Here is a 12,471-nt window from a genome sequence, read left to right as displayed (position 1 = left end):
AGCTCTCTTTGTTTCTATGTTTTCAAGTGGATTCATAAACTTCATTAGTGATGGACATCAGAGATACAGTCAATCTAAAAATATTTGTATCATGTCCGTGTGTTCAGATATGACTGAGTAATGACTCAGAGAAGGAGCATATATTTTGATGTAAACAGCAGCAATCAGGCACTAAGGGTTTAAAAGTACCTCAACACACTCTCTGAGCTGTGTCACTGCTACAGCTGCTGACTGTGTCGCTGAGCATCTACAACTCAGCAGTTAGTAAGTTAGCCACTTGTCAGCATCTGTGACACTATCTTAAGTGGTTAAACTGAACCCTGAGATAAAGTAGGCATTGTAATGGATTCTAACTGTATTAACAAACTTCTCCTCCTTGTCTTTTTACCTCTTCCCTCTCTCTCAGACGTGGCTGGAGAACTACGGCTACCTGCTGCCTCATGACGTCCGCACGTCAGACCTACGAGAGGAGAACGCCATGCAGTCCGCCGTGGCTGCCATGCAGCGCTTCTACGGTATCCCTGTGACGGGAGTACTGGACAAGACGACTATAGAGTGAGTCACTCATGTGTTTGTGTTTGCACAATAAAAACTAAAGATAAGCCATTAGTCCAGTGTTACTGAATTTACAGCCCCCTGCCCGAATCTGGCCCGAATCTGCTATATTGTGTCCTACCAGGGGAGGAAATCACAAGTTTCATCCCAATAAGATATTATATTGATTATTTGGACAACAATACGATATTTGCCGATATCAAAAGTCTGCCACGATACAGTTTTGATTTGATTCAATTCATGGGCCTATGATCGATATAAGACAGTGGGCCTCATGCAGGCAGCAATATAAGATCTGTTCATATCCACAATTTGTTCTTATTTTGTTAGTACCCATTGGAGTCACCAGTGTTTTCTTCTTTTTGCTGTTATTTTAGGCTGCTGTCAGCCCTAGAGTGGTCTCCTTTGGTCTGAATCAGGGACTCATGTTGTTCCAAAGTTGTATAATTGCCTAGAGTTGGTTCGTGTTCTCACGGCAGCATTTACAAGAGGACCAGATCAAATGCCTTGTGTGAGAAAGCTGCTCTTGATTGGTCAGAATTTCCATGTGGGAAAAATCCAGGAAGTAAAGCAAACGTTGAAGAAGAGTACACTTGCAAGATAAATGTGACACTTTCTAATGTCACAATGGAGGGACAACTACGCAGGTTGATTTTAGCGCTGCTCATCGTGGACTATATTGCTGTCATTGTTCATTTTAGTCAAACCATACAGTTTGAAAACGAGGCGCGGCTCCAACTAGAAAACAATGTTTTGATGCATTGGATGTGCTGAATGTGCATATTAAGGCAGTACAGGAGGAGGTGCACATTAATAATCCTCCAGGACTGTAACATGCTCATGTTTAACCCAAACAATGTGTCATGTGACTGCAGTTGCTTCACATCCAGGTCGGAACACCTTCTCACCACAAACCAACCGCACCAGAGTTCCTTTGGAACCGGACCGAGACCACCTCTTCAAGAAGGTCTCGGTCCGGTTGTTTTGGTGTGTTCACACCTGAGTGTGATTGCTGTGTTTGAACCACACTGTGCGGGCAAATGAACTTCAGTTTGACTGAACCGAACCAAACAGGACAGGTGTGAAAGCACCCTCAGAGTCTTTGCACATGACATGACACCTGTCCTTATAAAGTGTTTAGGGGATTCATCAGTCAGCAAAGCTAAGAGCAGATTTGGATGGTGAAGAACAGTCAGTGCATCTGGAGTTGACTTCTCTTGTATTTTCTCTTAACAGAATGAAATATAAGACAAACTTAAGTGAATGTTGCTATTTCCACATCCAGCAGACAAAGTTTTATTTCTGGCCACCTCACAAGTGTAGGTCCAATATTCCTTCTCCTTTGAGCTCCGTTTGAGTTCCAGCTCCTGAAGGTGAAAGCTCCACTGTGTTCACCAGCTAGTCACTAACCGTCTACTGGTGCTGAGCAGGTAGTGTACAGTACGTTAAACAGCTGCTACTGAAAGAGACTGAACCAAAACAGTAAAGACTCCATTAAGCTGTGCAGAGCTGAGAGCAGCTGCAGAGTCAGGTGACACCTCAGGTGTGTTTGTCACGGCATGCCACCATGTTCACGTCGCACCCAGTGATTGGATCCAGTCAGAGCTATTGATCATTGCTGCTTTAAATGTGATCCCCCTTATTCAATCTCCCAGCTGGGTTGTACAAACAAATCTGGTTTGTGTGGGCGATTCAACATTATTTCATGGTTGTTATGAAACCTTTTCAGACTGCAGTTATGATTAAAGGCCTTACAGATGAATTATAACTGATTATAAATGGACTCTAATTGGCCTGACATTTTTAGCCTCAGTGTGCAGCAGCTTCCTGCTTGAGCTCGGTGAACTCCAATTTGTGTTGCCGATTGGCCAACAGGGATTTTTAATTTAACTCTTTTTAAGTTTTTAATTTAGAACTGCTGTCACCGTCGGCCATCGTCTTTGCGGTTGTTATCATGGTAACTGACAACTGCTGTAGGAAAACTGGTTGTCATTTTACACTTTATACAGGGTGTGGGTAAATGACTGAAACAGAGTGGCAGGATGTTCCAGAAGTGGACCAAGTCATTGTATTGCAAGTCACAAATAAGTCACAAGTCTATGCACTTAAGTCCCAAGTCAAGCCTGACAAAACCCAAGTCCTAAACAAGTCATATTGCACTCTTCACCAAATGTTACTATTGACTATACTATACTATTAGCATCACTTGACGTGCTGACACTGCTAACGGTACAAATGTAGCTAACAGTGATGCTAAAGAGAGTTTGCAGCTAAAAAATGAGCCCCATACTCACCGGAGCGACCTGGGTGGAGGGTGGAGGTTTGACACAGTATTTCCACAGCAACACCATTGGGTCAGGATGGCAATACTTGTGGTAATTGCTGGATGAGCAGCGCCGCTAGCAAGCCCCCACCAGACCCAGTTGGTACAGAGTGCAGTAAACTGAGGAGTAGCAAAATTAACCTACTGACCGACATGCGTAACTGGTCAAAAATATTCCGACGTTAACCGATCACTGGTCAATCAATTTCCGGTTAACCGTTGACATCCCTGCATGCAGCAGGAAATTGAGCTTTTTTGGCTAAGGAATAGGAATGAACAGGGTTTCATGTAGGGGTGTGCCATATCATCTCGTTCATGATAATACAGGGTTTCTGCAGGTATCAGCAAATCTAATTTAATGCTTTTTAATGCCCTTTTTAATGCCACTTTAAACAAATTTAATGCCCATGTCCAACCGCAGATACAGTTTTTTATTTATTTATTTTATATATATATATATATATAGAGAGAGAGAGAGAGAGACAAAATTGTAAGCATTTGACAAAGCTAATCTTGAATATTTGAGAAAATCTAAATTTACATTAACTGTCACTCTATAGTGAATTAGAAATGGCTCACAAGACGGTTCACAGTCTCAGAATTTATTTGCACATCTCAAAAATAACAAAACCAGCCTGAAGAATGATGTGAAAAACTAACTCTAACCTGAAAAGGCTGGAGGCGGTCACTGTAGCGGCAGGTGTGGTGGTAGCAGCAGCAGCTGCAGTTGTGGTGGCAACAGCAGAAGTTGTGTTGCTGGTCACGGCAAAGAAATTCGGCACAGTTAACTGCTGCCTGCCTTTAATCGCCGACTTGTGACTATCTGACAGCATGTGTGATTTCACCGCATTGACGGGCATTGTGCAAAGTTTGAAGATCTTTTTGCACACGCTGCAAAATGCCTCTCCGGGTTTACCGTCGACGGGCTTTAACCAGGTTCTGAATAGTTCCTCATCCAACCACTTCTGCTGAAACTTGCATTTTCCCATTTTTCCGACATTTGCTAATATTCCCTCCGCTCTTTCGCCACAGCATGAGCCCCTTCACAGCACGCTGCATTCCAAGCATCTGGTGTTGTGACTTCGTGCACCGGGCCACCGGCCGTAAACAATAGCCAATTAAAGGGTTCTGCTGTCAATCATCACATTATACTTCTGATCAAAATTATTAAATGTTTATATAATCAAAATAAATTGTGAATAACAATGTTTTTTTCCATCAAGTGTATGTAATTTTTTAATGCCTCTGGACATTGAATTTAATGCTTTTTAATGCCATTTAAGGCATTAATTTTCACAAAATCTATTTAATGACTTTTAATGCTTTTTAATTACCCGCAGAAACCCTGTAATACCGGTATAATTTTTAATATCATGTGATATAATCATACTGTGATATTGGCAATATTTTGACTTGTTCACATACTGATGACATACTGTTACCCACGGCAACAAAAAGCATGGCTGAAAGCGAAATTATTAGCGACTGCAGTGGTTCCAAAAGAGGAGCTGCTTCAGTAGTGTGGAATAAACTTTTCTTTTACTAATTTGTCATATTGTCAAGAATATCATTATCGCAAAAATACTTGAAATGTCGTGATATTATTTTAGGGCCATATCGCTCACCCCTGGTCCCATCTTCAAGACTGTATCCAGGTCTCTTTAAACATCCATCATCCTCAGCTGGTGAGGATGATGGCATTTTGTTTGGGACCTGTTGGCTTTACCTTCAGTCTTTTAGCATGATATCATGTATGTAGCCATCATGTACAGCGGATCAAATCTGCCAGCAAAAGTTATTTCACCCGAAATAATCTACAATCACTGGTCAGAACCAAAGAGCTGCTTTTGTCTGAGAACGGGAATCTTGTCAGTGCAGCGTTTATTAAGAGGCGCACAGCTTAGCGAACAGCAAATTTTGCATGTTGCCATCTTCGAAGGATTACGGCTATCATGTCCACAGTTTAAAATTTGTCCAGCAAATGTTCATAAACAGAATAACAGATATAGTTGGTATTAGTTCCCGGTAATGCAGCGTCCTGTGAACTAAACAGTGAAACACTTGTTGTGTTCAGGTGGATGAAGAGACCTCGCTGTGGCGTCCCAGATCGTTCTCACATCTTCTACCGGCCGAGGAATAAACGCTACGCCCTGACGGGACAAAGATGGAGAGATAAAAAGATCTCCTACAGGTATCTATCCATCTATTTATCTGTCTGTTCTGTCCTCTGTTCATGTCAGTGTTACTATTTATTTCCATTTTCTGTTATTTCTTCCTCTGTCTTTGTCTTTCTTGCTAACTTCCCTTTCTGTCTATTCATTTTCTTCTTCTTCTTTTCTCTTCCTGTCCTCCTCCATTCCCTCCCTTATTGTTTGTCTCCATCTCACTCTCTCTCTCTCTCTCTCTCTCTCCCAGTCTGAGCTTGGCTAGGCCTAATGTAAATTAGCTCCATCCCACGGGACCCTGAATGCATCTCACATCCCTGCATTACATCCACCCACTCGTCTCTCCGTCTTTCTCTTCATCCCTCCTCTCTTTCCACCTTATTCTGTTGTCTTTCACTGTCTACATACAGTAAAACCCTCCGCTGTGTGATGTGACGATGCAGCCGGTAGCTCAGCTATGTAATATAGGTCTAATGCAGATTAGAGCCGTCCCACGAGATACTGAACACATCCCAGCTTCCATTGTTGCTTCTGCCCACTTTATCCCCTCTTTCTCTCGCTCCATCTCTTGCTCTCGCTGTATCTTTTCTCCCACTCCTGCTCTCAAATTCTCAAATTCAAAATAAGCCTCAGTGTCATGAATCTAGCAGAAACAATACTCCACATATTTGGGTAGTTCCTCAGAGAAAATATCTAAAACTCAAAGTCCCCCTCCACTTCAAAGATGTGCTTTTCCTCTGTTCATGGGACCTAAAATGTCTGACTCTGACTATACTGACTCGTATTTGTGCAAAGTGTGTCACTAGAGAGGTGTTTTCACGTTCCTCTAATGAAGGGGGCGACGTCTGTCAATGCCCCTAAAACCTGAGATTGAAATGTACGCAGGGCAGCTAGATCAGTACCACGAAAGCCAGTTGCTGTTTAATGTTTCCCACAGAATTTAAATCTATAGCCCTGTTTTCACCAAACACTCGGTATGGTACCTTTGAAACCAAAAGTAAGTTTTGCCTCATTCATAGAAGTTAATATGGTGAATACGTCATTGCATAGCATACTGTAGTCTTTGCTGTCGGCTTCATGAAGCTACAATGCCTGACGCCTAGAAGCTATCTGTTTCTGTAAACCATGGACACGTGACATTTGTATTTGGCAACATATTCTCATAGAGCAGTTCATATCGTATCCTACAAAAATGCAAACACAACAGTTTGTATCATATACGACAAATTAGCGCCCCAGAAATAACGTAACATCCCTAACGTACGGTTCCGTAATTAACATAAAGTTACTGAGGTTAGGTTTAGGAAGAGAAACGTGGTGAGGACGCACCTTAAAATGACTCACAGTTCACTGTTCACACAATTCCGAACACGCATCCCCCAGCGGAAAGTCCCCATCCACCACCCCAACCTGCCTCCTTACAAGACTGCTCCTGACTGCTTCCATGTTTACTCCTGTCAGTGCACTGGTCACGTGAAAGGGGCGGGACTTAGGATCGGTCAGTTGCAACACTCATGACCAAATATGTCTTCATGAACTTCATGAGCTTGGGCCTTCTCTCCTTCACGAGCTTAATAACCTGCAACTTAAGGTGTAGCCATTGTCTCTCGTTCTAAATTTCCAGGTACTCTTGAGGGCTAAAAAAAAATGCAAAAGCTCATTTGAAGTGCAGCAAATACAATAATTAATTAAGCTGGGCGTTGCAGCCTCTTCTCTCTTTCTCTCACTCCTCCTTTAAACCCTTCTGTCCTCCTTTTCTCCACACATCCCCTCTTACAGCTTTATAGGTCTAATGTAAATTACGCCGCTCCCATGAGACACTGAAGGCATCCCAGCCCTCCTGCATTACAGCTACCCACTCTACAGAGTTACATTAAAGCCACAGTGTGAGATCACAGTCCTCTCTGGTTTCTCCTTACTGTATTTGAGTCTCCTCAGCCCCCCGTGTCTTGTTTCACCTGCTATCAGCTGTCACATTCCTGCAGCACAGCTCTGTGTTGTCTTCAGCCCCACTGCCACTGTTCAAGCTGCATTACTCCAATAGTTTTAACTTAATTGTTCTTCTTCTAAGGCGCCAAACTATCTCTAGAGCTCTCTCCGATGAATTGCACTCGTGTGACTCATTTTCATTGGCTGATGATTTTCGGAGGAGACGTAATGCTGCCTGGATTACATTATTTATGATACAGATTTATGTTCGCTGGCAATGTTTTGTTCTGATGCATGAAGTCGGATGATGCTCTTATCCATGTTTTACTTACTCCCATGATACTTTGCACTAATTGTGGGCATGGCTTCCTGTTATCCCTTTCACTGAACCAGCCAGTCTGTGAGAGTTAATGCTTCGTGTGGCTTTCTGTTGCTGAGAGATTTTGGGGAAATTGCGATGTGGGAACACACCCTGTCACCAACCTTTAAAGTGGAGATGAAACACTGAACAATGTCACTGTGGCTCGTTTGATGTTTACTGTGCGCAACATATGACACTGCAATCAAACTCGTATGTTTTAGCTGATTATGATATGTAAACAACTGTTGTGTGTAGTTTACTCCTACAACCTCGTCATAAAGTCGTTACAAAGCTAAGGGCCTTGCGGTGTGATTGATGTGGACCATTTAAAGATACAACCACCACAGCAGGTTCAATAAATGCTTCTGTCAGACAGGCATTCAACCAACCAACAGATATAACTCACCTGTTATGCCTCATCATAATCCACAGATCAATAATATTCCAACAATAACAGTCCTCATACACTCCCAAAGGTCCAGACGATCTAAATCCAGCAAAATATTGAATCCAGTCACATTATTCAATCCATAGATATCCACAATCTGTCACTGCATCATTTCAGACCTTTATATTTTTCCTCCTACTGTCCTAATGACTCCAATTTGCATGTCAACATGCCGACAGGTTGATACAAAAATGGTGGCTGCACTCTGACCTTTTGATTGACACTTCACTTGAGCCAATAGGAGCTTCCATGTCCTCTCCACAGCCCACAATAGCTAACAAAAGCCTGTGTTGAAAGGAAGGGCCTGTCAACAGCAAGCAATGTGACTTATGGGTCTTGTAGTCAGTACAAGGACACAAGTACATTTACATGCACAGTTAAGCTACAGTTATAGCTCGACTAGACTAGACTTTAACATCACAGACCAAGCAAGTTAGCTACAGTTAGCTAGCAGCTAACTGGTACCATGGTGGACAACTTTACAGCTCTGTACATTTGGTCCGTCCAAAAAGTCACGGCTCTGGATGTAGATTTCTCCATGTTGTTACCGGCTTCTTCTTCTCTTACACATTTAATGCTATTGGACTTCCGGGTCAAAGCCCGGGGCGGAAACTGTGGAGCATGCTCAGAGCGCCTCGGCCAGTTTGGGTCTGATTGACTGTATACATGCAGGAGTCACATGATCTGGGTGTGATTTCAGTCAGACAAATATGTTTACATGTATTTTAAAAGTCTGGTTTAAGTTGGACTAACACAATAAATGTCATGTAAACGCGCTGTATTACACTCCTGAGCTCAAGAGGATAATAGACCATCATTATTATTATTATTGTAAATGATGGCCCTTCTGTTCACTTCTGTCTTAAGGAAACTCAGTCCATCTTATCAATTTAGATTTTTCTAGAAGTGTTTCCATATACAGTAAATATATATATATATATATATATATATATATAATAATTCTGACTGTAAAGGAGAGAAACTTAAAATTGTTACCTTTTAAATGAACATGTACCAAAAAAAGCAGCTTTCGGTGTACTTTGGGTCTGCCTAGGATGAATCCTAGGTGTATTAGGAACTAAACCTATAGGACCTTCTGGAAATATTCTTGCTGCAAAATCCAATTCTTTATTGTCTATCTGTTGGCTTCACATGTTGCAAACCCAAAAATGGCTAAATACACCGTTTCCAGAGAGTAACAGAACCATAAAGAAGTCTTGTTTGACTCTTGAATGCCACACAATGAGAAATAAAAATAAATCTTCCCTTTGTGCAGATTTTGAAGAAACCAGTGATATTTGAGGATATTGATGAGTTCAGTCAGGATGATTTTCCTCTCTGCTCTGAACAGTAATTCTGCAGCAGCTGGAGCAATGTGTTGACACTGACAGCAATGCAGAGAGACACACTGAAAGGAATTTTAGGGCTGCTGGCAACTGTAAATTATCACCCGCTGCTCGACGCTGTAGCTGCAGGATTATGCAACTGTGTATCTCTAAATGAAAAATTTCCATTGATGCCTCAGGACAGGGAGGTGAATTTTAAAAAACAGTGGAGAAAGGGAGAGAGAGGAAAATAAGAGAGGAGGAATGAAGAAGCGAGAAGACAGAAACGGAGCAAGAAAAGATGCTTCACTTTGATGTTGATGCTTCGGCTACATTGTCCTTAACTTTCCTGCCAACAAAGCACATTTGATTTAAAGCGAGTTGAAAGAGGATGAGAGGCAGAAACAGAAGGAGAGAACATATGCATCCTTAGCTGCTCTGACTGTAGATACTCTGTGGATGATGTGTGTGTGTGTGTGTGTGTATTTTGAGCTGATGTAAATGTAAGAATGTCAAAGAATCACAGATTTCTTTCATTTATTTTTAGCCGTGCTGGCGGCACGTCTGTCGGGATGGAAATGACTGTCTGTTGGATGGTTGGACCACTGTGGTCCAGACTCAAATACCTTAAGTACTGGATGGATTTCTGCAAGGTGTCGTACAGACGTTCATGTTCCTCAGAGGATGAATCCCTCTGGTTTTGGAGATCTGTGACTTTTCTCAATGCACCACAGTGAGGTTTTCATTTGTGGTTTTGAGTGAAATATATTGGATTGATTGGAGGGACTGCTGTGAAATTTGCTACAAACATGTATTATCTCTTCAGAATGAGGTGAAACATCTTTGACAGTCGTATGACTTTAGCTCAGTACGTCTGTTTATGACTAAATACCTGCAGAAGGCCTGTCACAGTAATTATGTTACTGACTTATCGTATGATACATGGACCTTGATCATTTTACAGAGCTCCATATTACCCGTTGTGTTTACGTGTGCATTTGTTTACCTACAAATGTCACCAGCGTTGGGGTAACGGTTTACACAAGTAACGGTTTATAGTAATATATTTATTTTTAGCAGAAACAAAGTAATGAACCTGAATTTCAGGTAATATTAGATTTACAATGTCACGTTACGGGTCGCCGAACAAAATTAAGTGTTTATTGTTTTCATATTTCATCCATGCTGATCCACACAGAAAAAATATCTATATCTAATATTTGTGTCTTTTCATGTCATTACGGTCTACATTGTAGAAGGCAACATATTCTTATAGAGCGGTTTGTATGATATCCTACTAACTGTACGTCCTTAAAGTTATGGAGGTTAGGTTTAGGAAAAGAAACCAGCCTCCTTATGGCCGGTATACACTGTGTGATTTTGGGCTGTCCCAGACGAAAGATGACCATCGTGGGAGAAACGTGGCGATATCTTTGGTCGTGGCTCTAAAACGGTGGTCTTATGTCGCACTGTGAGACAGGTTCAAGGACGGCTGTTGTCAATGTCTTGTGACCAAAGATAACCTGAGATAAAATTCTGACGGTGTCAGAAATTTAGGATGACTATCTCACAGTGTGACAGCTGCTACGACCTACGCCTACTAATCAACCAATAGAGAAGAGATGCAGTATGAAATGGCGCAATGGTCCCCGCGACCCTGACGCTAAACCCAAACAAATGATCACTTGCCATGGAGGTAAAACGAACAAAAAGAAGTGTGTGGAACTCCCAGAAAGAGGAAAGTTTGGTGGAGCTGTGGCAGCAGAAGCCTTGTTGATTTGATGTTTCCTCCAGCTGCTATCATGACCGCCAGAAAAAAGACGCTGCATGGAAGGAAACTGCGGAGGAACTGCAACTTCCAGGTGAGCAAGCTACCTATGGTGGCGCAGATGGATGACGTACGCTGATGACGTTGCATATTGACGTACGTCGTAACCTGCGATTCAGTAGTAAACGGCCATCGTACAATCTGCACACATCAAACTTGACGTCGTACCAAAGTTTATTAGATCCACGTCTCACAGTGTGTCATGCAATGGTCTTATAAGATTGCTAAAATCGCACAGTGTATAGAGGGCATTACAAGTGCTGGGGACTACTTCCTCGTTTACTGTCATCAGCACATTGTCATGTGATCGCAGCCTATAAGAGTATGTGGAATATGTACAAATTAGGGTGCATTGCTTTTGGTGGTAAAACATACGAAAAGAAGGCAGACTAAAGAAGGATTCCAGTGATGGGCATCATCATCATGTTCAGTGTGTTTCCATTCATACACCTATAACGTATCCCGTTCTGCTGTTGCGTCCTAGAAAGCAGCTGGGATAAGGAGCTGGAGTCTGGTGTGTGTTTTTTTCTTCATCCCAGTGATCGGCACATCTGGGTGATGTCATCAAATGTATGTTGGATGTTTCCACTCACATCTCGTACAACTCATGAACAGCGCTGGCACACTGTCCATTATTATACACAACTTGCTGATGTTGTTGTAGCTGATTGGCAGGCGGGTCTTTCAACTCCGGAGTATTAACTTGCGCTTGTCATAGTGACTGACTCGCACGCCATTCTGTTTGTTGTGCTAACCTGAGCATTTGTTTATTGTGTTTCATATGACAGGCCCACAAATATTAATCCATATCTCATAATTGATCAGACTTTGGTTCTCTGCCTCACCCTCGCTGTGTGTGTCCAAGGGCATCCATGTTTTCACAGACATGGATGTAATCCGTGTATCTTGACTAGTTCACGGAGGAACACAACCACAAGATGCTAATTCTAGTTTATCATTAAGTTCAGTCACACTTGTTTTGACAAATAAATACTATTATTTTAAAGGTATTCATGAAATTTGTAAATTTATTTTATGACTGTTGTTAAAATGGCTTTACATTTGGTGAAGACGGCATTATGACTTCTTTAGGTCTCAAAACTCAAGGTTTAGGTGTTGGGACTCAACTTGGGACTTGAGTGAAAAGACTTGTGACTTTCAAAACAACGACTCTGATACTGTTAATAACACGGACTAAGATGGTGAACATGTTAAACGTTATACCTACCGTTGCTGTGTGCCTGAGTGCAGCCCCACGGAGCTGTCAGCGTGGCAGATTCTCTGTTCTCCTTCACTCTCACCGTTCATCTTAGTTTGGAATCACTTGAGTTTTATTCAGCGAGCTGCCGTGACTCAGGAAAAGCTGTGATGAAGCTCATGACTCGTAGCTGCTGCAGCTCTCTGCACAACAGATTATTATTTAAATGCACCAGGTGAGTGTATGGCTGTTTCCTCTGCATATTCAACTGAAGTGTTAGACACGTGTGTGTGTGTGTGTGTGTGTGTGTGTGTGTGTGTGTGTGTGTGTGTGTGTGTG

The 12,471-nt window shown here is 42.1% G+C and overlaps 2 protein-coding genes across 4 annotated transcripts in view; one reads left to right on the top strand and one right to left on the bottom strand.

The window, feature by feature from the left end:
- The window catches only part of LOC126385760 (nuclear factor 7, brain-like), a 410,666-nt gene that overhangs the window by 310,023 nt on the left and 88,172 nt on the right, over window positions 1–12,471 (bottom strand). The gene's annotated exons all lie outside the window — the stretch shown is intronic.
- The window catches only part of mmp24 (matrix metallopeptidase 24), a 109,942-nt gene that overhangs the window by 48,782 nt on the left and 48,689 nt on the right, over window positions 1–12,471 (top strand). Inside the window, exons 2-3 of the mRNA XM_050037678.1 lie at window positions 407–555; window positions 4,953–5,069. Coding sequence (XP_049893635.1) covers window positions 407–555; window positions 4,953–5,069 — 266 coding nt within the window. The remainder of the gene's footprint in view (window positions 1–406; window positions 556–4,952; window positions 5,070–12,471) is intronic.

This window comes from Epinephelus moara, chromosome 24 (genome assembly GCF_006386435.1).
Source record: "Epinephelus moara isolate mb chromosome 24, YSFRI_EMoa_1.0, whole genome shotgun sequence".
In the NCBI taxonomy this organism is placed as follows: Eukaryota; Metazoa; Chordata; class Actinopteri; order Perciformes; family Serranidae; genus Epinephelus; species Epinephelus moara.
The sequence above is the reverse complement of the archived record's forward strand: the minus strand, read 5'-3'. Positions and strand labels throughout refer to the sequence as shown.